The sequence below is a fragment of the Tyto alba genome, unplaced genomic scaffold, assembly GCF_018691265.1.
Source record: "Tyto alba isolate M040663 unplaced genomic scaffold, T.alba_DEE_v4.0 Super-Scaffold_12, whole genome shotgun sequence".
In the NCBI taxonomy this organism is placed as follows: Eukaryota; Metazoa; Chordata; class Aves; order Strigiformes; family Tytonidae; genus Tyto; species Tyto alba.
Genome location: NW_024881274.1, coordinates 6,980,960 through 7,005,409, shown reverse-complemented (window position 1 = coordinate 7,005,409; position 24,450 = coordinate 6,980,960). Strand labels below are relative to the sequence as shown.

The 24,450-nt window shown below is 71.3% G+C and overlaps 3 protein-coding genes across 5 annotated transcripts; 2 read left to right on the top strand and 1 right to left on the bottom strand.

The window, feature by feature from the left end:
* Nucleotides 1-205: 205 nt before the first annotated feature.
* CNTNAP1 (contactin associated protein 1) lies at nucleotides 206-9,198 on the bottom strand. The gene is made up of 24 exons (XM_042787317.1): nucleotides 9,047-9,198; nucleotides 7,560-7,661; nucleotides 7,095-7,288; nucleotides 6,843-6,990; nucleotides 6,392-6,595; nucleotides 6,138-6,322; nucleotides 5,909-6,052; nucleotides 5,316-5,577; nucleotides 5,084-5,233; nucleotides 4,841-5,012; nucleotides 4,645-4,751; nucleotides 4,439-4,558; nucleotides 4,092-4,295; nucleotides 3,843-3,999; nucleotides 3,621-3,748; nucleotides 3,339-3,506; nucleotides 3,044-3,262; nucleotides 2,728-2,967; nucleotides 2,387-2,623; nucleotides 2,102-2,229; nucleotides 1,914-2,007; nucleotides 1,561-1,794; nucleotides 1,389-1,436; nucleotides 206-1,289 (listed from the first exon to the last, which is right to left on the bottom strand). The coding sequence occupies exons 1-24, from the start codon at nucleotides 9,129-9,131 to the stop codon at nucleotides 1,099-1,101; spliced, it is 3,921 nt and encodes a 1,306-aa protein (XP_042643251.1). The 5' UTR covers nucleotides 9,132-9,198; the 3' UTR covers nucleotides 206-1,098.
* A 3,452-nt stretch (nucleotides 9,199-12,650) lies between these two features.
* CCR10 (C-C motif chemokine receptor 10) lies at nucleotides 12,651-13,712 on the top strand. The gene has a single exon (XM_042787114.1). The coding sequence runs from the start codon at nucleotides 12,651-12,653 to the stop codon at nucleotides 13,710-13,712; it is 1,062 nt and encodes a 353-aa protein (XP_042643048.1).
* Nucleotides 13,713-15,969: 2,257 nt separating this feature from the next.
* Nucleotides 15,970-23,893, top strand: PLEKHH3 (pleckstrin homology, MyTH4 and FERM domain containing H3). 3 transcript variants are annotated; one of them, XM_042787542.1, is made up of 13 exons: nucleotides 15,970-16,175; nucleotides 18,348-18,403; nucleotides 19,082-19,170; nucleotides 19,368-19,562; nucleotides 19,763-19,920; nucleotides 20,069-20,192; nucleotides 20,394-20,691; nucleotides 20,781-20,988; nucleotides 21,230-21,366; nucleotides 21,458-21,578; nucleotides 22,293-22,742; nucleotides 22,809-23,000; nucleotides 23,080-23,893. In XM_042787542.1, the coding sequence occupies exons 1-13, from the start codon at nucleotides 16,026-16,028 to the stop codon at nucleotides 23,260-23,262; spliced, it is 2,361 nt and encodes a 786-aa protein (XP_042643476.1). In that variant the 5' UTR covers nucleotides 15,970-16,025; the 3' UTR covers nucleotides 23,263-23,893. The 3 variants fall into 3 exon arrangements, with proteins under 3 accessions (XP_042643476.1, XP_042643475.1, XP_042643474.1); XM_042787541.1 differs by having other exon boundaries at nucleotides 21,230-21,357; nucleotides 22,293-23,000; XM_042787540.1 differs by having other exon boundaries at nucleotides 22,293-23,000.
* The last annotated feature ends 557 nt before the right edge of the window (nucleotides 23,894-24,450 follow it).

The window sequence follows — 24,450 nt, the reverse complement described above, 5'->3', positions numbered from 1 at the left end:
CCCCAACCGGCACCGTCCTGGGGCTGGGAGGTGGGTGGTGGGGAGAGCAGGAGCTGCTTGGGTGGGTGCGAGTGCAGCAGGGGCCTGAGCTGCATCGTCCTCCCCCCTCTCTCCATCCTGCATCCCGCTCCGGGAGGGGGAATGGCCGTTGTCTGCGCCGGTGCGGAGGGGAGAGCTGCCCCCGCGCAGCCGCAGTGAGTCTGGGGAGTGTCAAACGCCGTCGTTCTGCCTTTATTTGAGTATCTTCACATCTCATTCAACGAAACAGGTTTTTTAAAAATAAAGTGCCCAGTGGAGCTAGGCCTTTGGATAGATAAATGCATTTCTGTAACATTGTCTTACCACAGTACAGCGAGTGAACAGGAGCTTTCCCTGGGCTGGAGGTAATCGGCAGGACCGGCACTTCGTACAGAGAAGTAGCAAACTACAGACCACGTACCACGACACGCGGAACGTAACACCTGACAGGAGCTTCCGTTTGGTTTTTTATACAAACCGATAGAATAAAAAAACCAGAGTGTGGTAGAATATCCAGCAACAAAAATGGTAGAAAGGATCCGTACCTGATTGTATGAAAGCAGCATCTCAGCAAAGTGCGGTGGCCTCATGCGCGGCGGCCGGTGCCGCACGGGCAGGGTATTGCTCGGCGCGCCCCGGGCCGTGCCCCGGGGCTGGCTAGTGCGTGGCTTCCTTCGTGGCTCTGGCGAAGTGAGCGAAGCAGCGGGAGGTCTACGCGTGGGCATCGCTAACGGGGCGGCACGGCCGGGCGCAGCCGGCGCGCTCCCCTGGGGCAGGGAGGGGGGGCTGCCCGGCCCGGGGGGGCCGCCCGCCGGGGCCAGGGCAGGATTTGGCAGCTGGTGGGAGGCAGCGCGGGGGGCTGCCGGCGTGCCCGGGGCTCGGTGGGTCGCGGCCGCACTCCGGGGCCGAGTCGGTGGTGGCCGCGGGGACGAGCCGGCGGTCGGTGCGGTGCGGTCGGGTCCGGAGGCGGGTGTTGGCAGTTCAGGTGTGCTCGGCCCTTTGGTCCCGCAAGGCTTGCTCATCTCCCCGCGGCTCCCAGGGCTGCGGGGGCTGCGAGCCCGTCCCACCCCCCCGGCCCCACTAGTCCCCTTTCGCCTCCTCCAGGATCTGGGGCAGGTTCTGGTCCTTGCGCGCCGACGGCGGTTTGGCGGCGCTGCCGTAGTCCTGGATGGCCTTGGGCTCGTTGGTGTGGTAGGAGCCCTTGTAGCGGTGGTAGTAGAAGTACAGCAGCACCAGCAGCCCCCCGAGCAGCAGGAGCAGGAAGGTCACGACTGGTGGGGGAGAGGTGGTGGTGAGGGGCTGGGATGGGGCTGGGGGGGCACAGGGCCAGGGCAGAGGTTTTGGGGACACCGGCCGGGCGCTTCACTTACACCCGATGATGAACCCGATCCAGCCGTCGTCGTGCACGTGGGGGAACTCTGTGGAGACAGTGGGCAGCTGAGGCCAGGCTGCATCAGGGTCTTGAGCTGGAGCATCCCCCCTGCAGCTGATGCTTGCCGGGGGGCTCCCTCCCCGCCCCTGGGGTCCCCCGACGGCACCTACCTGTGCCCATGTACCAGGGGTCCATCTCAGGAGGGATGAGGATGGTGGTGAGGGGGAGCATGGAGGCACAGCTCGACTCCACCAGCTCCCCCCGGATGCTGTAGGGCCGCACGACGCTGGTGGGGCGGAAGATGGCTTTGAGGGGGACGAGGCTGTTAAACTTCACCCCCGAGAGGCAGCCTGAGAAGCCGGGCGTGTTGTAGCGCTGGATCTCGGGGTCGATCACACCGGTCTCTGTGGGGGCACAGAAGGAGAAGGCTCATCCCCCGCGGAGGGCGAGGAGCGTGCTGGGCAGAGGAGACCCCGGAGATCCCAGCATGAGAGGGGGTGGCCGAGGGCAGGACCCAGCTCACCCATCACACGCCCCAGGTACAGGTTTTTGGGCGAGTCCAGCTTGCTGTCCACAAACAGGGAGAACTGTTGCTCCAGGACGGGGAGATAGTCCACCTGGGGGGCGGGCGCACAGTGTCAGCACCCGCTGAGCCTCCTCCGCTTCCTGCCACCCTGCCTGTGCCCCCCCGCGGCCCCCCAGGCCCCGCACCTGGGTGTAGAGCGTGCGATGCAGGCGGGTGATGTTGACGCGGTGGGGCCTCCCGTCCGTCACCGGTTTGGTGGTGAGGGCGAAGACGTAGGGGCTGGTGCCCAGCTGGTAGCGCAGCTGCAGGCTCCCTGCGGGCAGAGCAGGGCTGTCAGCGGGGTCCGGGGCTCTCGGTGGGCGAGTCCAGCCCCCTCCCCATAGGGCTGGTGACTGGCAGCGGTGGGAGAAGGGTCCCGTGTGACCCCGCAGGCTCTGGGCCAGCCCCAGCGCAGGAAGCCCTGCCCTCACCGTCATCCTTGATGAGCACGGCCATGTAGTCCTTGACGAAGGAGCTGACGTAGAGCAGCACGGCGGGCGCCGAGGTGGTGCTGAAGCTGAAGCTGACCTCCTCGCTGGTGAGGTTGTAGCCAGGCAGGGGCTGCCAGGGGCTGCTGACGATGCTGGCGAACTCGCGGGCGGCATACAGTGACACCGGCAGGATGTTGTACCGCACCCAGGTGCCCTCCTCGAAGTACCCGCCGATGTCTGTGCAGGGGGGACCCACGGGGTGACAGGGGCACCGGCTCCTCTCCCCCATCCCAGTCACCGGGAGGGCCCCCACCCTCAGCGCGGCGGGCGCAGCCCCTCACCGTGGTTGCAGAAGGGCCCGTCGAAGGCGGAGACGCTGCAGTTGCAGCTGTAGTGGCTGTAGCGCTCGACGCAGAGCCCGCTGTTCTGGCAGGGCACGGGGGGGTCCTGGCAGTGGCCGGTGCAGTTGACCCGCACGCCCTCGGTCTCGTTGGCCTTGCCCTCCAAGTTGAGCGTCACCCCGTTCATCCGCAGCGCCCGCAGGCACCCCAGGAACGGGCGCATCTTGTGCTCCGCGGCTCCTGCAGCGGGGCCGAGACTCAGCGCCCTGCGGCGCGCTGGACCCGGGGGCGCGGGGCCGCGGCCGGGGGCTCTCACCGACATAGAGGGGCCTGTCGAAGTCCAGGCGGACGAAGCTCTGCGGGGGGGCCGGCCGCACCACCCAGGGCAGCTTGTCCACCCGCAGCCGCGCCAGCTTGACGTTGAGCTCGGCCTTGACCTGGTGCCACTCGTCGTCGTTCCAGGGCACCACCGACCGCACCGTCAGGTTCTCGTCCCCGTTCCCGATGTCGTAGGCAAACACCACGTCCCTGGTGGCTGCAGGGACAGGGTGTCGGGAGAAGCCCCTGGCCCCACCGCCCCCCACGCCCCCGCATCCCCCGCCCGCCCATACTGTTGAGCTCAATGCGGATGTAGTTTCGGGAGCCAGGGTTCTCCAGGAAGACCCCAGATAAGGCGGTGGTCTTGAAGTAGAAGGAGATGTCGAGGCTGTGGTTGGCCTGGAAGGTGGGGAAGAGCAGGGCTGCGCCCCTGTTGAAGGAGACCGTGTTCCAGGTGTTGCCTGTGGGGAGCAGGAGGGGCGGTGAGGGATGGGCGCGGACCCTCCGCAGGGGCGATACCCCATGGGCAGGGGCCCCCTGCACGCAGGGGACCCTCCGCAGATCCGATCACTCACGGTCTCCGTAGCACCGCAGGGGCCCCAGCAGGAACTGGGCTTCAGAGCCGGAGCGGTTGGTGTCTCCGACCACAACCTGGGTGACGGGCAGGTGGTCCACGAAGGTCAGCAGACCCTTGTCTGTCCTCCTGCAAACGGAGGGGCCGTGAGCGTCTTCTGCCCCTTTGCCAGCCCGCGCCCCTGCTGAGCCCCCCCGCATCCGTGCCCGCAGCTGCGGCTCACCACAGCGCGTGGTCGGCGTCGCAGTTGCAGAAGTACTTGGGGTCGGCGCAGTTCTTGTCCAGCCCGCAGGCGCAGCGCTGGATGCCCGGCCGCGAGCCCCCCCAGTAGTAGTGCCGCTCGTTGTGCCGGCCCATCCAGAAGCTGAAGGGCAGCCCGGCTGCGGGCACAGGGCAGGGTAAGGACATGGTCCCACAGTACAGCCCCACGGCACGGCCCCACGGCACGGCCCCACTCCCCCCCAGCGCTCACAGGGGGTGTTGAGCAGGCGGGAGCTGTAGCAGTGGAGCTCGATGCGCTGCTCACAGTACTCGGAGGCGTTTGCCAGCGCCGAGACCTCAGCCCAGGAGGCGTTCCAGTACTCCACAGCCCCCAGGTAGGGCTGGTCCACGCTGGAGCCCGTCACCCGCGTGGCGTAGTGGCGGTTGTGCCGGATGATGGTCCAAGCTCGGTCCTCTGTGGAGGTGGGGGCGGCTGTTAGGACTGGTCCCCTGGGACAGCCCTGCTCCCTCCATCCTGCGCCGGCCCCGATACACAGACAGGTCTGGTCCCTGGGGGCACGGGGCAGAGGGACCCCCAGGCCCTCCCGCTGCCCCCACCTCGGATATCGCAATACACCGTGAAGGGCTTGAGTGGCCCGCTGCCATCCGGGTCGATGGTGTAGTTCCCCGAGGTTTTCCCGCTGACTCGGTAAGCATCGCATGATTCCTTGTAAAGGGCTGCAAGAGGGAAAGGGGGCTGGGGTCAGTGCGAGGAGCTGCAGGTGCCCATCCTGCCCCCCCATTCCACTGGGCCCCAGGCTCACATTTGTGGCAGGTCTCCCCCTTGTACCCCGTCAGGTCGCAGATGCACATGAAGTCGTCCCAGGACTGGACGCAGCGGCTGTCGTGCTCGCACAGGTTGGGGGTGCACCTGAGGGCGCAGAGGGCTCCTGTCCCGGCACCGGCAGAGCCCCCCGGCCCCCATCCACTCCCGGGCGGTGCCCCTGTCCCGAGCGATACCTGTCCGTGATGCCGCAGACATTGAAGAGCACGTTGAAGTACTGTCCCAGCCGGTGCTGCACCAGCAGCTCCACGTCCACGGGCTGCATGTCCACGTTCAGCATCTGCAGGCAGCCGTGGAAGGCCGTCTGGTTCGACCGGCAGCCGGTGACTGAGGCCGGCTTGGGGCAGCCTGCAAGGCACAGCGGGGTGAGCGACCCCCCCGGGGCACCCACCACCCCGCCCCACCCCGCCGCCGCCCACCTCCGAAGAAGTACTGGCTGCCAGTGCGGAGCTGGAAGGGGTGCGCCACCCGAAACTCGGCGCCGTCGTCATCGTCGATGGTCACCACGGCCGAGCCGTCCCGCGCCACCAGCTGCACCGAGTGCCAGAAGCCGTCGTTGAGGCGATGCCCTGCGTGGGGAGAGGAGGGTGCATGGGGGGGGGGCACCGCCGCCAGACCGGCCCCCAGCCCCACACCGGCTCCCCAGCCCACCTGCAGCAAACTCCAGCTTCTTCTTGCCGGGCTGGGCGATGGAGACGTTGACCTGCCCCTCGCTCAGCACCACCTCGAGGGAGCCCAGGCGGTCGGCAAAGCTGGTGTAGAACAGGAGCCCGGCCGTGTCCCAGGAGCGAAAGCGGAAGCTGACGGCCAGGCGGTTCCTCCGCGGGATCCCCGGCACCTGCACGTAGTTGTTGATGCCGGCGAAGGTGATGGGGGTGTTCAGCTGGTCCTGGCAGTATCGGCCCACGCTGCCCTGGGGGCGACCGCGGGAGGCGGTGAGGGAGGGGATGCTCCCGTGGCAGGGCGGCCCCCCCATCCCCGATCACCCCTGCTCAAGCCCATCGCCTGGCAGTGCCGGGCAGGGGCCCCAGGCCAGGGACGACCTTGCGCGGTCGATGCGGCGCCGCTCGGCTGAGCACAGCCACTGCCCGGCCTCGTGTCACCCCACACCGGGGGGGCACCCTCGCCCAGGGGAAGGGGTCACCCCACAGCAGGGATGAGGACCCGGCCCTCCTTGAGGAAGGGGGGTCCCCCCACGGCAGGAACGGGACCCCCCGGGAAGGGGCCACCCCCCCGGTCTCAACCTCAAAGCGGATGTTGGGTTTCCGGTGCCGGGCCAGGTCAGCAATGTTGACCCCGTTGAAGATGATGTTCTCCACGCAGCCCCGGAAGTTTTGCCGGTAGGTGAGGTGCTGCTTGTCCTGGTCGATCACCCCCCCGAAGAAGAGCTAGGAGGCAGGCGGAAGGGGTCAGCCCCTTGCCGGGGGGTGCCGCAGGTCAGCATCCCGGCAGCCCCCCGCCCGCCGCACCCACCTCGGTGTCGAGGTCGAGCTGGTCGAAGGTGCCGTGGCAGCGGAAGCGTTTGACCTCCCCGTCCAGCGTCAGGTTGACATGGTGGCCGTAGCGCTCGATGTGCACCGAGTGCCAGTGCTGGTCATCCAGGAGGCTGCCCACCACCGCTGTCGTGTGGCCCTCGCTGGCGTGCAGCGGGCTACTGCCTGGGGAGGGGCAGCCTCAGCCAGCAGCCCCCGGCCCCGCGCCCCCCCGGCCCCCCGGCCCCGGCTCACCTAAGCTGATGTGCAGGAAGAGCTGGGCCTGTTTGAGCTCCACCGTGATGTAGTCACCCTGCGAGCCCTCCCCGTGCATCAGCACCCCGTCCTGCTCCAGCGTCTTGAAGTTGAAGGAGATGTCATCCTCGAGGGTGCTGATCTTCTTGGCCCGGAAGCGGTAGGAGATGGCGTCATCCCCATCGAAGTAGAGCACGTGGGACCCTGGGGACAGCGGAGCGGCCCCGGCCGTGTCACTGCTCGCAGCAGCAGGCGCCCTGGCGCGGGGAACACTCCTTTCCACTACAGTTTATGCCAGAGATAATGACCACAGACTGCTTGAACACAATCCCCTCTGGGAAAGGGTTTTCTGGGTGTGCTGGAGCCAGGGGCTGGTCCCCTGTCACACGGGTGGCTGGGCCAGGGTCCCACCCCACACAGGGCTGCCGGAGCCCCCGGGCTGGGTACTCACGGTAGGGGCAGCCGTAGAGGCCCAGGCGCAGCCCGATCTTCCCACGCGGGTTCCAGGCCACCGGGATGATGCGGATGTAGCGTGCGAGGATGGGGTAGTGCAGGTCGTGCCGTACCACCCCGCTCTCGTTCACATTCCCAAAGAACGTCTGGGGACAAAGGGCCACCATCAGCACCTCACCCCGGGCTGGGGGGGATTGTCTCTGCTCCCCCAGGGGACCTCCTCCCCCAGGGACCCCGGGCACCCCCCTACCCAGTTGCTGCCCTGCTGGAAGAAGGGTTTCCAGCTGGTGGGGTGGTCTCCGTAGAGCACGATGTAGCGGGTCAGCCAGTCGTAGGTGTTGAAGGTTCCCTGCGTGGCCACTGCGTTGATCCGGTGCTTTTGCATCAGGTCGATCTGGAGCCAGGGCTGCTTGTCCCGGGGGTCGGGGGACCAGCCGCTGGTGCCTGCGGGGGGAGCAGCTCAGCCGGCCCCACAGCCCAGCACCCAGTGGCTCCTGGCTCAGCAGGGGCTGCTTGCTCAGCCTCACCCCAGCACCCGACTGTGGGGGGGAGCTGGAGGGCTGCGGGGCTCTGCCCCACCCCTGGGGGATGCTGAGGGCTCTGCCATGGGTACCCGAGGACCCCTCAGCCCCACTTGAGGCAAGATCTCGCTGGGGACACCCCCTGCCCGCAGTCCCCTGCCCCTTGTGCACCCCAGTCCCGCGGGGGCACTCACTGTGCAGCCGCGCAAAGCTGGCCGAGTAGAAGATGTTGTATCTGGAGGAGGCACCGATGGACGAGGAGTAGAGGGGGGCGACGAGCTCATCGTAGCAGGGTCCTGCGGGGAGAGCGGGGCTGGGGCCGGGCTCGGGGAGCTGAACCGGGCAGTGTCCCTGCAGCAGCGCCCCCCGGCTCGGCCCTGCGGACCCTGCAGGACCCTGCAGGCTCCGGGGACCCCGGGGACCCTGTGGGACCTTGCGGGACCTCGCGGGCTCTGGGGACCCTGGGGACCCTGGGGACCCTGCGGGCTCCGCGGGCCGGCGGCGCGGCGGGTCCAGCTCCCGCTCTCCCCTCCCACTGCAGCGGAGCTGACACACCTCTGCAGGCCCCGACGCCCGCACCGGCCGCCTCCGCACTGACGTGGGCACCGGGACCCCCCCGCCCCGCCCCGCCCCGTCGGGACAGGGTCCTGCGAGGGAGGCCGGGGGGGGCCCCGCGCAAACCCTCGCGGCTTCTGCAGAGGCGGCTCCCGGCGGGGCCGAGGTCCCTGCGCAGGGCCCCCCCCGGCCGGGTCAGACGGAGCCGGGGGAGCCCCAGGAGGGTTTGCTGCACCCCCAGCCCCCACTGCAGGGCCAAGGGCAGCCGCGCTGCGCCCATGGTGCATCCCCTGCTGCCTGCATCCCCCCCGCCTGCATCCCCCCCCTGCCTACATCCCCCCCCCGCCTGCATCCCCCCCCTGCCTACATCCCCCCCCTGCCTGCAACCCCCCCCTGCCTGCAACCCCCCCCGCCTGCATCCTCCCTTGCCTCCATCCCCCCTGCCTGTATCCCCCCCGCCTGCGCCGTCCCCCGCCTCCATCCCCCGCAGCCAGCGGATCTCGGGGCCACCCCGGCGCTGGGGGAAGGGGCCAAGGGCCCCGGCGCAGCGGGGCCGCAGAGAGCAGCTCGGTGAGGCCAGGGCCGTGCCGGGCCCGGGCAGCCGCCCCGCGGCCCCTCCCGCCCGGTGCAGCCCCGGTGCAGCCCCGCGGCGCTGGCCGAGGTGCTGGCGGGGCCCGGCCGGGTCCCGCGGGGCTGCCCCCGCCCGTTGGGGTGCCCGGACACGGGGCCGGGCCGGGGGGGCCGGGCCCCAAGCCCCCCTCCCCGGTACGGACACGGGGCCGCGCCGGGCGCGGGGATGCGGCGCAGCTAGGCGGGCGCCCGGGGCACCCCCGGGCATCCCCGGGCACGCCGGAACCCCCGGGCCCCCGGAGGCTCCGAGCGGGTGCGGTGCAGCCGGCGGGGGGGCTGCGGTGGGGCGTCCCCGGGCAGGGCGCGGGGCGGGGGGGGGGGGGGGACGGCGGCGCCCGGGCGCCCGTGTCCGGCGGTGACCTTGGGTACGACGCGGACCGAGGCGCCGGGGGATGCCCGGGAGAAGCGGGGGCGGCTCGGGGGGCGCGGGGCCGGGGCGGCGGGCCGCGGTCCCGCAGTGCGGAGCGGCCGCTCCCGGGGCTGCGGCCCCACTTACGTGCGAGGCAGCCGGGGCCGGGGCCGGGGCGCAGGAGGCCGGCGCAGGCGGCGAGCAGGAGCCCGAGCAGGCGGCGAGCGCCCATCCTGGAGCGCCCCGAGCGCCCTCGGCGCCGCCGCTCCCGGTGCTGCAGCCGCGCGGGGCCGGCGGCTCCGCCCACGGGGGGGGCGGCGGCGGCGGCGGCGGGGGGGTGGGGGGGCGGCCCCGGGACCGGGGAGGGGCCGCGGGGGCCGGGCTGGGCGCAGCGCAGAGCCCCAGCCCCCCCCAAGGGATGCTCCCCGGTTCCCCCGGTGCTCGTCCCCGGGCCGGAGCGGCGTGGGGTGCGGGCCGCCCCGGGCTGCAGCCGGGACACGGCTCGGTGGGCTCGGGGTGAGGGGTGCGTGGGCGGAGCGGCGCACGGGCAGCGCCGGGCGTGGGGTGGGATGCTCCCCCGGGCATCCCCGGTCCCCGCGCAGCCCCCCCGCAGCCCTGGACCCTCACAGAGCCGGCCCAGGCGCCCCTCGGCCGCGGCGTGGCGGGGGGGGGGGATTGGAGCGGTGCCCACCAGCCCTCCCGCAGCAGATGTGGTGGCAGTTTGTAATCAAGCTGCAGATTAAGGCCCACGGGTTTCGGGATCGCCTGTCTCTCCTGTGCTGCAGAAGACGGGATTTAGCCTCTGTCTGTTCCCAGACATCTCCAGACACTCACGCGGGGGACGGAGGGGGCTGGCAGCCGCGTGGCCTACATATGGTGCCTGCCCCATGGGCCCCACGATGCCCCGTGTCCCCCCAGCTCTGGGGGAGCCCCCCTCTCCCAAGAGCCCCATGCAGGACCCCAAGCCCAGCCCTGAGGGGTGGGGATGCACTGGGTGCCACTGGGTCTGAGCAGGCTCCAGGTGCTGGGCAGGAGCCCGGCCTGGCCGTGCCGGCTCACACCGTTGGCACGAGGTCGCTGCCCCCCAGGCCCAGCACCGGTCAGCGTGGCTGTCACCTGCGGGCAGCGGTGCCGGGGCCGCTTCCTGCACCGGCAGGCGAAAGAGGGAACAGAAAACCCCAGGTGTGACGGGGCTGTGGGGCAGCCAGCGGCACACCGGGTGTGCTGGTACCGACTGGGAGCTGGAGCCCTGTGCCAGGGCTGCACGCACTGGCCCTCCTGTCCCCCAGACCTTTGCAGCGCCTGCGGGTCCACCCCCAGGAGAGGCACAGCCCCACCTGGCCTTATCCTGACACCCCAGGGGTGCTGCCAGCACCAGCCACAGCCCTGCGTCCCGTCCCTGTGCTGGATTGAGTCTGTGATGGCCCCAGCGGGGGCACGCAGGGTCCCTGCTCTGCCCCCACAGCTGGTCGTAGGGACATTTGCCCCAGGACTCTCCTCCCTCCCCTTCTCCCAGGGTGCAGAATGGCACCCCCAGAACCAGCACAGGGCGGACGTCTGCAGCCAGTGTTCTTGCACTGCAGAAAGAGCAGAGGAGGGGGAGAGACCCCCCATCAAAGAGCCCTGGGGACACCCTGGGGGCTGCGCTGCCTCTGCCCAGCCGCTCTCTAGCCAGGGCACAGCACCCCCGGCCCCGCTGCACCGCGGGCACCAGCGGTGAGTTCCTGGGGCCAGCACGGACCCTGCCTGCATCCCATGCATGGCTGGAGGCAGCAGGAGGGCTGAGGACAGAGCCAGGATAAACCACAGCAAAGACGGCTGTGGCGGGGAGAAAGGGGGATTGAGGGATTACCGCAGCAAACAGCAGAAAGTCCGTTAAAGCTGGGGATCAATATGCTCCCCCCTGGGGAGAGGAAAGTGGGGCCTCTGCCCCACAGGAACTAACCTGCCCCTTAATGAGGAGTTGTGGAATTTGTTGTCAACAACCAGCAACACGCCTGCCCAGTGCTGCGAGGGTGTGGGGGCAGGGGGGCACAGAGCCATGGGGGTTCAGGGGTCCAGGGAAGGGCTGGAACCCTGGGGCAAGAGGGATGCCCTGCACCAGCGGCTGCCCCAGTTCCTAGAAATGCCATATTTCCCATCAGAATGAGCCATTCCTGGGCCAGACACGGCTCTGCTGGTCCTGCTGGACCAGTGTTGTGCCTGCGCCCAGCTCAGCGCCAGCACACAGCAGCCCACGCTCCGCTCCTTGGCCCCGCTCCCTCCAGCCTCGCCTCCGGCCCCGCAGAGGCAGCCCTGCAGGGAAGGAGCCCCAAACAGCCTTGGGGTGGGCTGGGGTCTGCAGCACGCACGGGGTGCCCTCAGACCCTGCTCCCCCAGGCTGGGCACTCCCAGGCTTGTCCCCCAGCCTTGCGTGACAGGGACTGAGCTGCTATTTCTGTCCCTGGCATGCAGATGCTAGCCACAAAGTAAAAGGTAGAGAACGAGCTCCAGAGCCGGGTCACATCTGCCTCCTCACCTTCCTCCCCAGGGCTGGGCTTGTGCTCTGCACCGCTCTCAGTATCGGGAGCAGCACGTGGTCAAACCACAGGGTGCAGAGCGCTGAGACGCCGACGGCTCCAGACCTTCTGGCCAGGGGGAAAGGTCCTGCCGCGCGATGCAGGAGCAGGTGAGGGGCTGTGGAGCAAGGGCTTCACGGGGGGCCAGGTGGGGACCCCCCTCTCTGTCTCTTCTTGTTGCTTTCAAATGCTTTTTTTGTGAGCTGTGTGGGTTTGGGCTGAAAGGCAAAGCCCCAGGGAACGCAGGGCAGCACCATGTGCTCCAGGTCCAGGTCCCCAGGTCCCAGAGCAGGGAATGGGCTGGGGGGAGCTGCTGGGGAGTCAGCCTGCCCTGACACGGGGTTCAGATCCCACCTGCGCCCTTGGAGCAGATGGGGGGGATCAGACCCGGCCACCTGGGCTTGCTGATGGGAGCCGGAGCCAAACTGCTGTTGTAAGGAGTCAGAGCTGTGCTGGATCCTGACGCCCATGGCAATGGGGTCCCGGCCGTCTGGTCCCAGGCTGCAGCTCTGTCCCTCCGCCCCAGAGCAGCACTGAGAGGCCGGGAGCTGGGAGCACTGTGCGCAGCTGCCTGCAGCCTGTGTGAGGTGGTGGGATGCCCCGGGACCTGCCTGTCTGGGAGCAGGGCCAGGCGGTGTGGGGCTGTGCTGGCACTGGGGTCCCCAAAGCCATGCATGGGCGGGTGGGATCTTTGGACAGATCCCCATGAGCACCTTTGGGTGTTGTGGGGACCTGCCCAAAGCAGTCACCCGGGAATGTCGGCATGGAGCCCCGAGGCGCTGCTGCATGGGGCGACCAGGGCCGTGGGCTGGGTGCTGAGCCCCAGGGGACATCAGGAGCAGCTCCTCCACGGCAGGCGCATGGTTAGTTCGTGGGACACGGTGCTGTGTCGGGGACACCGTGGCTGGGGTCACGTCTCCCCACCAGCTCTGCGCTGCAGGCAGCTGCTCGGGAAGCGCGTGGTTGCTCTCACAATGACTGAGCACGGCGAACCTCCTGCTGCCTCGGGGTGGGTGTGAGACAGAAACGGCTCCGAGCGTGGGGCCGAGGGCCGCGGCACGCCCGGGCTCCCAGCAGCAGGGCTGGGCGGAGGAGGGCTGCGCTGGGCGGGCTGCGCTGGGTGGGCTGCGCTGCACCTCCGAGCACCCCTCGCTCAGCCTCCCTCTGCACAGGTGACCCCCAGCCCCACCCCGATGGAACCCACCACCACCACCGACTTCTACCCCTGGGAGGACGGGTACGTGTGGGAGAACGGCATGCTGCCTGAGCTCTGCGAGAAGCAGGCGGTGCAGGGCTTTGCCCGCAGCTACCAGCCCGCTGTCTACCTGCTGCTCTCGCTGCTGGGCACGGTGGGGAACGGGCTGGTGCTGCTCACGCACACCCGCTACCGCCGGGCACGCAGCATCACCGACGTCTGCCTCCTGCACCTCGCCCTGTCCGACCTCCTGCTGCTCCTGACGCTGCCCTTCGCCGTCACTGACACGCTGCAGGGCTGGTCCCCGGGCACAGCCGCCTGCAAGGCGCTGCAGGGCCTCTACGCCCTCAACTTCTACAGCGGCTTCCTCTTCCTCACCTGCATCAGCGTGGACCGCTACGTGGCCATCGTGCGGGTGCCGGCTGCCTGCCGCCTGCGCCCGCGGGCTCGCCGCCGGGGCTGGCTGACGGCGGGGCTGGCCTGGCTGCTGGCCATGCTGCTGGCACTGCCCCAGTTCATCTACGGCCAAGCGGAGCAGCACCAGGACCTCCAGCTCTGCCGCGTCGTCTTCCCCCGGGAGGTCTCGCGGGTTGCCCGGGGGGCCACCAACCTGGTGCAGGTCGTGCTGGGCTTCGCGGTGCCCTTCCTGGTGATGGCAAGCTGTTACGCGGCCGTGGCCCGGACGCTGCTGGCGGCCCGTGGTGCCCAGCCCCACCGGGCGCTGCGGGTGCTGGTGGCCCTCGTGCTGGTGTTCGTGGCCCTGCAGCTGCCCCACAGCCTGATGGTGCTGCTGGACGCGGCCGAGCTGCTGGCCAGCTGGGAGATGAGCTGTGCTCAGAGCCGCCGCAAGGACCTGGCGCTGCTGGTCACCGGCGGGCTGGCGTACCTGCGCTGCTGCCTCAACCCCCTGCTCTACGCCTTCCTGGGCCAGCGCTTCCGCCGGGAGCTGTGGCTGCTGGCCAGTGACGCCGGCTGCGTGGGGCCCCTTGAGCCGCGCTGCCCCAGTTGCCCCAGTCCCCGCCGGCGGACATCGCTCTCCACCTGCCAGGACGTGGTGTAGGGACACGGTGCCCATGGCTGGGGCAGGGCCAGGTCCCCAGGGGCTCGGCCCCTCCGTGGCTCCCCGGGAAGAGCCCTGTTCATGCACGCACACACCCCGGGCCTGGCAGGGCCGGCACTGGGCAACACACACGGTGCCCGCACATGTGTGGGCAGCGGGAAGAACAGCCCCGCAGTGCCCACGCGTCCTGCAAGCGTCTCTGCTGCCCAGGCGGGACCCCGCAACGTCACACGAGCTCTGGGGGCTGTGCAATGTCACGCGTGCTGCCGGGAATCGTGCAATGTCATGCGTACTCTGGGGGGGACCGTGCGATGTCATGCATGCTCTGGGGGAACAGTGTGATGTCACGTGTGCTCTGGGAGGACTGTGTGATGTTATGCGTGCTGCAGAGGGCCGTGCAATGTCACGCGTGGTGCGGGGCTGTGTGGTGCCGGTGCTGCGGGGGGGGGGGGGGTTGCTGGGCTGGGCTGGGGAGCAGGGGTTTGGGGGGCAGCCCCGCTCTCACCCGTGCCCAGCGGCGCTGCCCGGGGGATGCCTGCAGGCGGCAGCAGCACCTCGTGCTTCCTGCCTGCACCCTGCCTGTCCCCTGCCCGCGCCCTGCCTGTCCCCTGCCCGCGCCCTGCCTGTCCCTGCCCGCACCCTGCCTGTCCCTGCCCGCACCCTGCCTGTCCCCTGCCCGCACCCTGCCTGTCCCTGCCCGCACCCTGCCTGTCCCCTGCCCGCACCCTGCCTGCACCCTGCCTGTCCCTGCCCGCACCCTGCCAGTCCCTGGTCTGGCAACAGCAGAGGTGCCCCAGAAAAACCTGCCCTGGGTCTGGCTGGAAACCCCCTCTCGGGGCAGGGACCAGTGCGGCCGGAGGGACTTTCCTCTCCCCTCCTCACTTCCTCCACGAGCTCCTCTGCCCCAGCAGGTCCCAGTCCAGCAGCTCCCACCTCCCACGGGGCCAGGGTGCCATGGCAGGGGCTGGTACGACCCGGACGCCCTTGCCCCCGTGGGGCTGGCACCATGGTGAGTGGCACAGGGCCACGGGCCGGCAGCCCCCCGCGCTGGGCCCGGCTGAAGGAGCGCTCCAGGGTGCCGGGAGCAGGACGGGGCCTGGCGCTGGTGCAGCCGCTTGAGGGGTCGCGGCAGCGGAGCTGGGAGTGCAGGGAAGCACCTTCTGGTCCTGCTAGGGCTGGTGGCCGCTTCCTGCTCGCCCCCAGGCTCCCACGCAGGATTAGCCCAACACTCTGACCGGGAGAAGCCTTCCCAGACCCTTCACCCACTGCTGGGCCGGAAACGTGATTACTGCTGACTCAGCAGCTGCAGAGCCGGGGTGACAGGCCGGCATCCCCCGCCGCTGGCCCTGCCGAGGGGACCGGGGGGCGGGATTCGGGCCCCTGCTCCCTGCAGCCTCGGGCGGCCCCGCTCCCTCCCACCGCCGGCCGCACGACAGCCCCGGGCTCGGCCCCGCAGCCGTGCCACCGTCTCCCCGCAGCGCCCAGCCCCACGCCGGCTCCGTCCCGTTCCGTGGCCGGCGGGCTCTGCCCCGGCGGCCCCAGAGCGCGGCGGAGCCCCCGGTGCAGCCCCCCGGTGCAGCTCCCGGTGCAGCCCGGCGCCGGCTGCGTGGGAGGAGAGCTGGCGGCCGGCGCGTCCTGCGCACCGCTGGCTCCCGGGGACGGTGTTGGCCCAGCAGCTGCAGCGGAGCCAGAGCCGCGGCGATGCGCTTAACCCCTCCCGCGGCTGCGGGAGCGGCCCCGGGCTGCCACGGACCCGCCGCTGCCGGGCCGGGCCCGGGGCTGCGCCGGGAAGGGGCCACCGGGGCCGGGCCTGCCCGAGCGCGCTGCCCAGGGTGCTGCCCGCCGGCGCACGGCTCGGCACCGGGACGGCCGATCGGTGCTGCGGCGCGGAACGTGGCGCCGGTGCCGTGGGGCAGCTCGACGCCGCGGCCCGTGAACCCCCCCCGGTGCGCGGCGGCCGTGCCCGGTGCCAGTGCCCCCGACGGGTGCAGGCGGAGCCCGGCGCACTGTGCCGGCGGGGGCTCCGGGAGCACCGGCGCTGCCGCCGCCCGGCCGTGAACCGCGCCCCCCTCCCCGCCCCGCTGGGTGCGCGCCCCCGCCCGGCTGATGACGCAAGCGGCGGCCCCGCCGCCCCGGGCGCGCTGGCTCCGCCCCGGGCCGCGCGCGGCGATTGGCGGGGGCCGGTGACGCGCCCGGCCCGCCCTGGGCGGCGGCGGGGCCGGTCCCGGCGGTGGCGGCCGGTGCGCGGCGCGGGCGGGCGGCGGGCCGGTCCCGTCCCGTCCCGTCCCGGTGCCGTCCGGTGCTGGCGCGGCGATGCCGTTCCCGGGCGGGCTGTGGTGGCTGCTGTGCTGCCGACAGGGCTTCACGCTGCTGCGGCGGGACTACGGCGAGGCGGACCGGGAGGCGGACGGCGAGGCCGAGGAGGAGGAGGCGTCCTTCGAGCTCCGCGCCCAGGGAGACCAGGTGGGGCCGGCACCGGGACGGGCGCCGGAGCCGCGACTGGGCACGGCGCGGCGGCACCGGCGGAGCGCGGCTCCTCCCGGCTCGGCACGGCCCGTCGGGCACCGGCCGCCGCGCTCGGCGGGGCTGCCCCGGCCCGGCCCTGTCCCCGCTGCCACGGCGGGCGCGGCCGCCGCCCGCCCCGCCACCTCCCCGCCGGTCCCGCCGCCCGAGCTGCCCTTGGCGCGTCCTCGCCGCCGCTCGGGAGGTCCCCGCGGGGCGCAGGGGGGGCTCGGCCTGGCGGGTGGGGGGGAGCCGCTTCCTCGGGGCAGCAGCCGGGCGGGCGCTGGGGGTCCCGGAGCCCGCGGGGGACAGAGCTGAGGGGTGCGGGGGCCGCTGCCGGCTGGATCCCCGTGCGGGGCCGCCGGTGGTGCCGCGACGGCGGGACGCGGGCACCCGTCGGGTGTTGGGGTGCAGCCGAAGGCAGAGCGCTGCCCTGCCTGTGCCTGCTCCTCGGGGCAGCGGCCGTGGGGCTGGCGGTGCCGGGTCCCGTACCGGGGCTGTACCTGCCCCGTGCCGCTGCCGAAGGCACGGAGGGGCCCCGCGAGTCGCGTGCCCCGGGACCGGGCGGAGCAGGCCGGGGCTGTTCCCGGGAGCACGTGCCGGGCGCGGGGACCGGGCCTGGATCTCCCCGCTCCGGCTGCTTCCTCTGTTTGGGGAAGCGGAGCGGCGGAAACTGGCTCTTCCTCCGGCCGGGCTGCGTGGGGACTGGCTGATAGCGCGGGGTGGCCGGGGAACCCCGGCTCCCAGAGCCACGGGGCCGTGTCCCTGCCCGGAGGGGACATGGCCGGTGGTGACAGCCCTGTCCCACTTGCGGCGGCCCCTCTCCCCCCGCCCGCCGCGGGGCCTGCAGCACGGCCCTGCTGCTGCTGGGCTGCCCCGAGCACCCCGTGCCAGCCATCCCCTGGCAGCGGGCCCCCCTTCCCCGGCAGCGCCAGCCCCACGGGACAGCGGGGACAGTGGGAGGGCTGGAGCTCCACTGGCAGTGCCAAGGGCACGGCAATCGCAGGAGCTGTCTTCGGGCTTCCCGCACCCCCAGGGCTGCGCTGGCTCCGGAGGCCTGGGCTGGCGTGGGCGGCTGTGACGCCAGCTCCCCGGGGAGCCCTTGGCTGTGGCCAGGGGGTCCTCGGGAACCCGCAGCTCCGGCCGCCCCTTCCTGGGAGCGTGGGAGCAGCTACCCCGGCCTCGCTGCGGTGGCTCCTCTCCTGTTTATTTATATCCCTGAGAAGGAGCTGGCCGCCACCGCCGTCTCCTCCTCCCGTGGGTGAGGAGCTGGGCACTGTCTCTGTGCAGGGGTGCGCGGGGCCCTGCCGCGGCCCGGCAGTGGGGTGGTCGCTGGGGGATCTGGCCCTGTGCACAGTGCTGGCGCTGCACAACAGGTGCCCTTAATGCCACGGGTCAGCAGCGCCCGGCCCTGCCTCGTGGCGCAGCCGTACCTGCAGCGGCTCCCCACTCCCCAACACTATTTTTAGCGGCTGTCTCTTTTTCTTGGCGCTCTGTGGCCCGCTCTGGCCTGTCGTGCCTCGGGCTGTCCCGCCGGGCTGCAGCTGGCAGAGGTGCCGGTGCCTTTCCTGGGGCAGCATCCGCCAGCGCTGCTGCATCCCCGCAGCCCGCTCTGCCGGGGCGCCCTGCCCGACCCGGTGCCTGCCCGTGCCTGGGCTCTGCCTCATGTCCCAGCACGTGTGCCGGGGTCAGCACGTGAGCGGCACCGTCCATGTCAAGTTGTGCCGCGCGAGGAGGAACCAGCCCCTGTCCTGCTGCAGGGCCAGGGACTTCCCTGCGCCGTGTCCCACCACCACGGGCAGGAAGTCAGCGGCCCCATTACAATGGGACTTTGTGCCGTAAGCGTATTACTCAGCACTGACCTTGTGCAATTCTGCACGGTATTCAGCCTGCCGGGTCAGCCGAGGACACGCAGCCAGCGTGCCCGCAGGCTGCCCCCGCGCCCCTGGGGTGCCCCAGCTGCACCCCTGACTCTTGCCACGGCCCCGGGGGCACCGGGGCTCCCTGACCTGTGGTAGCAGGACGTGAGCACGTCCCTCTGGGCCTGGAGCTGGGCTGGCGAGGAGTCACTGGGGGGACGCTCGGGTGTACCAGGCAGGGACCGTGGGGCTGAGATGTCTCCTTCCTCCCCAGGGGTCCCTGGAGGTGAGCCTGAGCCAGCCCACTCGCAGCAGCAGCGGCTCGGAGCGGTGAGTGACCCCCTGCCTCCGGACTGCTGGGCATCCCGTCGTGTCCCTTGTGCGGTGCTGCAGGAGCTGGGGGCCTGGCACGCCATGGGACGGTGCACTGGTGCCAGTGTGTGCCGTACCATCCTGCCCATGGGGCCAGCACCGTGCTGTGCTGGTCCATCGGCTGGAGCAGAGGACGGCAGAGCCAGGACTGCTGCACTCCGTCCCCATCCTTGGTGCATCCTCGGGCATGTCTCCATCCCTCTGCCGTGCCGGATGGCTTGGCTGCCACAGGCTTGGCCGACGGGACCTGTGCGTGGCTCCTCCTTGTGCCAGGAGGCTCAGCCGGGCCGTGTCCACTGGTGGAGGCCGTGCCCTGGGACAGTATGTGCCCGGGGAGTTGGGGTGCTGGGCACAGGGGCCTGCTCGCTCCCCGTCCTCCCAGTACCGACGCCACTGCCAACATTCCTTCCTGGTTGTTCATTTTCCGAATTCCTTGGCAGGGCTGCGACTGCAAACAGCTTATTTTTAGCCAGGGTCATCTGCACCCGATGGCTCTCCTGCGTTCCCACCGCGGGCTTGCGGGGTGCCCAGAGCCCCTCAAGACCCCGGCTCACCCCAGCCCCTGGGCTGGCTCCCTGCACGGGGGCTGTGGGAGGCACTCGTGGGCACCTGGGCTCAGCCCCGTGTTGTCCCCAGGTCCCTGCTCGTCGCTGAGGAGATGCGCAGCCTCATTGTGCAGAAGGGCCCCAGGCCGGTGGAGGATGACCCTGATGCTCTTGTGAAAGGTGGGCACAGCCAGGCTGGGGCATGGGGGCTCTGGAGTAGCTGGGGCTGGCAGGATCGTGCCCCGACCGTGGCTGGATCCTGTCCCGGGGGGGCAGGGGGCTCCGGCTGGGCTGGTGCCAGGCAGACCCTGCCCTGTGCTGGAGAGCTGGTGGGGTGGATGGTGCTGGCAGCGGGGGCTGAGCCTTCCCCTTCCCAGGCTGGCTGCAGCGGGAGGTGCGGGGCGGTGTGAGGACCCCCTGGATCCGGCCGCGGAAGTACTGGTTCGTGCTGACGCCCGACTCCCTGGACTACTACAGCAGCAACGAGAAGGGGGCCCGGCGGCTGGGCTCCCTCGTGCTCACCAGCCTCTGCTCCGTGCTCTGGCCAGACAGGCAGATCTACAAGGAGACGGGTAAGGGGCCCGCGCCCCTCGGCCGGGCTCTGCCTTCGTGGCCCCTCGTGCCCTGTGTCACCCTCCCAGCCCTGGGGGGCCTCCATCACCCAGAGGAGGGGCTACGCCGAGCCCGGGGGTGTGGAGCCAGCCTGGCTGGGGCGGGGGTCCTTGGGGCGAGGGTGCTGGTGGGCAGCGGGTGAGCTGTTTGTCCCTCGCAGGCTACTGGAGCGTGACGGTGTTTGGCAGGAAGCATTGCTACCGCCTGTACACGGAGCACCTGAACGAGGCTGTGCACTGGGTGTGCGCCGTGCAGAAGGTCATCGACAGCAAAGCCCCCGTCCAGACGCCCACCCAGCTGCTCATGCGCGACGTCGAAGTGAGCCCGCGGCACGGGGCTGCAGCCCTCGGCGGGGCTGGGACGGGTGGCCGGGGGCTCGCGTGCCCTGGGGTGCCGGTGGGTGCCGGTGCCGGGCGCTCGGCCCCGCGGCCCCTCTGCAGCTGCGGCCACCGCTTCGCCCTCGCAGGAGCACTGCGGCAGCCCCGAGGTCCTGGAGCAGATCTACCGCTGCAACCCCATCCTGCGCTACACCAGCAGCCCCCTCTACGCTCCCCTGCTGCCCTTCCCCTACGGCAGCCTGGACCAAAGGGGTGAGGGGGTACGGCACAGAGCCTGGTCCCGTGCCCCGGGCTGGCGGGAGCGATGGCCAGGCTGGGTGCTGCATCGGGGCGGGGGGGGGCAGGCGCTGGGCTGGGCCCCGTTTGGCCCCGGGTGCGGGTGCGGCGCCTGGCTGCTGGCGGGGAGGGGCTGGGGAAGCCCACGGGGCTCTGAACCCCCATCCCATCCCACAGCCCCCGGCCCCCGCAGCTACACCACGCTGCGCGACGAGGCCGTGAAGCTCTTCAACTCGCTGCAGCAGCTGGAGTCTGAGCGGGACCCGGTGCCGCTGATGCAGGGCGTCCTGCAGACCTGCCTGGACCTGCCGCCGCTGGTGGACGAGATCTACTGCCAGCTGGTGAAGCAGACCACGGAGCCGCCGGCGCCGGGCGGGCAGCCCGACCTGCACTACTGGCAGCTGCTCACCTGCATGAGCTGCACCTTCCTGCCCTCCCCGCCCGTCCTGCGCTTCCTGCGCTTCCACCTGGACAGGCGAGTGCTGGCTGCGGGCAGGGCGCTCGCCGGGAGCCGGGGCCAGCCGCGGGTCTGCGCCGCCGTGACCCTCCTGGCATCTTTGGCAGGACGGAGAGCCGGTTCCCCGCCTCGGAGATGGCCAAGTACGCCTGCTTCATCCGGGAGGCGCTGGGGAAGACGAAGGGGCGGGAGTGCGTGCCCTCCCTGGAGGAGATCCTGGTGCTGATGCGGCGGCAGGAGATGATCTGCACCGTGCACTGCCCGGGGGCACCTGCCTGCAGCGTGGCCATCAGCTCCCACACCACGGCCGAGGAGGTGAGGGGCCGCGTCTGCGCCGGGCAGGGGACCCGGGACGTTTTGGCACGTGGGGCTGGGTGGGCGACGTGCCGTGGGATGCGAGGGGCTCCTGCGGGTCTCTCCCAGCTGAGCCACGGTGGAGAGAGGGGGCAGAGACCGCCTGTCTTTGCCTGCCCTGACCCATCTGTGTCCCTTTGCAGCCCTGAGCGCCGCGGCCAGGGACGTGCGGTCACCGTCGGTTGCCTTTGTCTCGCCCCAGGTGGCCCAGGAGCTGGTGTCGCGCCTGGGGCTGTCCCAGAGCCCCAACCTCTTTGCCCTCTACGAGCAGTCCCGGCGGCGGGAGCAGCCCGTGGGCAGTGCCACGCTGCTGGCCGACGTCCTCACCAGGTTTGAAAAGTAAATGTCCCGCTCTGCTGCCTCCAGGGGTGGGGGGATGGTGTGGGGGTGCCTGCCCCCGCGCTGACGGGGCTGCTCCCTTCTGCCGCAGCCTGGCCGGGGAGGAGCGGGAGCAGGACCCGCCGTGCCGGCTCTGCTTCAAGCACTACGGCTTCCTGGACACGGACAACGTCCCGCGCGACAGCCTGGAGTTCGCCCTCCTCTTCGAGCAGGTGAGCGCTGGGCCGGGGTGGCCGTGCCACTGGTCGTACTGGGGCTGTGCCATGCCGTGGTGGCCGTACCGGGGTGGCTGTGGTGGCCAGACTGGGGTAGCTGTGCCATGCCGTGCTGTGGTGGCCGTGCTGCGGTGGCCATACCGGGGTGGCCGTGCTGTGCTGTGCCATGGTGGCTGAGCTGTGGTGGCCATACCGGGGTGGCCGTGCTGTGCCGGGGTGGCCGTGTTGTGCTGTGCCGGGGTGGCCATGCTGCGGTGGCCATACCGGGGTGGCCGTGCTGTGCTCTGCCAGGGTGGCCATGCTGCAGTGGCCATACCGGGGTGGCCGTGCTGCAGTGGCCATACCGGGGTGGCCGTGCTGTGCTGTGCCATGGTGGCCAAGCTGCGGTGGCCATACCGGGGTGTCTGTGTCGTGCTGTGCCATGGTGGCCATGCTGCGGTGGCCATACCGGGGTGGCCGTGCTGTGCTGTGCCGGGGTGGCCGTGCTGCAGTGGCCATACAGGGGTGGCCGTGCTGCGGTGGCCATACCGGGGTGTCTGTGTCGTGCTGTGCCGGGGTGGCCGTGCTGTGGTGGCCATACCGGGGTGGCCGTGCTGTGCTGTGCCGGGGTGGCCGTGCTGCGGTGGCCATACCGGGGTGGCCGTGCTGCGGTGGCCATACCGGGGTGTCTGTGTCGTGCTGTGCTGGCTCACCGCCCCGCTCCTCCCGCAGGCGCACGAGATGGTGCTGCGGGGCTACGTGCCCACGTCGGAGGAGACGCTGCAGACGCTGGCAGCGCTGCGCCTGCAGAGCCTCAACAGCGACTTCTCCACCCACGCCCCCTTCCCGCGCCTGGAGGAGCTCTTCCCGCCCCACGTGCTGCACGCCCGCCTGCCCGCCCCTCGACGCCGGCCCCCCGCCAAGTGTCGGGGGGCCCGGCTGCGCGCGGGGCTGCTGGCCGGGGGGCTCTGGGGGCAGGCGCTGGCCAAGCAGCGTGCGGAGCGGGACCAGCGCCTGCGGGGCCGCCTGCGGGAGGAGGGGGCCAGCACCATGGCTGCCATCGTGGAGAAGTGGAAGCTGCTGCAGGGCATGGGCCGGCCCGAGGCCATGGCCGCCTACGTGGCGCTGGTGCGGGAGTGGCCCGGCTTCGGCTCCACGCTCTTCGACGTCGACCTGCGCGCGGTGAGGCCCCGGCGGGGCGGGGGGCGGCCGCGGCGGGGGGCAGCCCTGACACCCCTCTCCCCGCAGAGCCCCGTGGGGGCCGGGCCCCAGCGCCTGTGGCTGGGCATCGGGGCCAAGGCCGTCTCGCTCTACAAGCCGGGGGAGCCCGAGCCCTTGGACACCTTCTGCTACGGCCGCATCTCCTCCTTCGGCGCCTCCGACAGCGGCACCTTCCGCCTCTCCGTCGAGGACCGGGACCTGCTCTTCGAGACCTCCCAGGTACGGGGCAGCCAGCCCCCCATCCCTCCTCGCCCCGGGGCTGCGGGGGACCCCAGGCTGACCCAGCGTGTCCTCTCAGGTGGACGAGATCGCCCAGCTCCTCAACACGTACCTCGCCTCCACGGGCGCCCGGCAGCCACCCCGGCCCCAGGAGCCGGCCACCAGCCCCCCCGCCTCCGATGCCACTGCGCTGCCCCAGGGGCTCTGCCCCACGGCCGGGCCCTGGCAGCACTGGCCGCCCATGGGCTCCTTCCACAGCTAGCCCCGTGGCTGGCCCGGCCGTGCAGGGTGGTCCCGAGGGCTGGCACGGGGAGGGCGGCCGGCCCGGCAGCCAGCGGCAGGTCTGCGCCGGCCCCCAGCCGCTCCCCGGAGCAGGGGGACAGGGGCTCGTGCTCCCCACACCGCTGTTGCCTTTCTGGTTATTTTCCTTAATTTATTTCGAGACGCCCATGCCCCCCACGTCTCCCAGCACTTTCCCTGGAGGGCAGCGGGGCCGCCGTGCTGCGGACCCCCTGCGCTGTCCCCAGGCCTGTCCCCGTCCCTTGTATCCCGGTGCCTTGTGCTGCCTGGCAGCTCTGCCCGCACCCCGGCTCCTGCACCCCGGGGGGCTTTGCCTGGGCCAGGGGCTGCTGGGCAGTGGCGCAGTGCCATCGTCCGTCTGTCCATCCGCTGAGCCCACCCGTCCTGGAAAGCTGCAGGCGGCTTTTGGCCGAGCTGCCGTGGGGACCAGCGGGCTCGGGCCCCGCTGCGTGGCGGTGGCCCCGTGGGCACAGGGGTGGCGGCTGGTACGGCTGGGGCTCGGCCCCTCCACGTTGCCTTTGTAAAGTGTGTCGGTTCTGTCTTTGAGGGGGGTGGGGGGGTGGTTTGTTTTTCTAAATAAACGCGCAAAGGAACGGCTGGACCTCCTGTCCTGGGGCTCGGAGGGAGGCCGGGATGGTCTGATCCGTGGGACAGGCAGCGGCACAGCGTGTCCTTGGGGGCAGGGACCGCCGTCCCTCCGGCCAGCGCCGGCAGCCGGGCTGCTCGCTGCGCCCTTTGGCATTTCATCAACAGCGCGGGCAGCGCTCCGGCTCGGCTCCCCGCTCCCCGGCACCCCCTGGCACTGGCCGCCCCGCGGGGGGGGGAACTGCCCCAGCAGCGGGTGCCGCTGCCAAAGAGGGCGTGGGAGCCCGGCGCTGCCATGGCGGGCCGGTATTTTTAGCCTCCTGCTCTGCGCCGCAGGGTCAGAGGAAAAGGCTAATTCTCACCTTGGGCTGCCGGGCCTGGGCCGGTGCCAGCGCTGCCCCGTGCCCGTGTCCCGTCTGTCTGACTGGCGCAGGGCAGGACCAGAGCCACCGCGTCCGCCCGTCCCCCCTCTGCCACCGACGCCGGCTGGCCCTGGGCCCACGTCTGCCGCGGCAGTGCCACCCCCCGCCCCAGCTCCGGAGCGGCCGGGGCCTCCCTCCTGCCC

What these genes read in the sequence shown, in the direction of transcription:
- CNTNAP1 (XM_042787317.1), bottom strand. Translation starts at nt 9,131, where the DNA reads ATGGGCGCTCGCCGCCTGCTCGGGCTCCTGCTCGCCGCCTGCGCCGGC. An exon ending in AGCTCGACCTCGACACCGAG is followed by an intron (nt 6,053 to 6,137) that starts GTGGGTGCGGCG and finishes CCTGCCTCCTAG; the next exon opens with CTCTTCTTCGGGGGGGTGAT. An exon ending in CCGCCTGCTCAACACCCCCT is followed by an intron (nt 4,000 to 4,091) that starts GTGAGCGCTGGG and finishes CTGTGCCCGCAG; the next exon opens with CCGGGCTGCCCTTCAGCTTC.
- CCR10 (XM_042787114.1), top strand. Translation starts at nt 12,651, where the DNA reads ATGGAACCCACCACCACCACCGACTTCTACCCCTGGGAGGACGGGTAC.
- PLEKHH3 (XM_042787540.1), top strand. Translation starts at nt 16,026, where the DNA reads ATGCCGTTCCCGGGCGGGCTGTGGTGGCTGCTGTGCTGCCGACAGGGC. An exon ending in TGCTCATGCGCGACGTCGAA is followed by an intron (nt 19,921 to 20,068) that starts GTGAGCCCGCGG and finishes TCGCCCTCGCAG; the next exon opens with GAGCACTGCGGCAGCCCCGA. An exon ending in TGCTCTTCGAGACCTCCCAG is followed by an intron (nt 23,001 to 23,079) that starts GTACGGGGCAGC and finishes GTGTCCTCTCAG; the next exon opens with GTGGACGAGATCGCCCAGCT.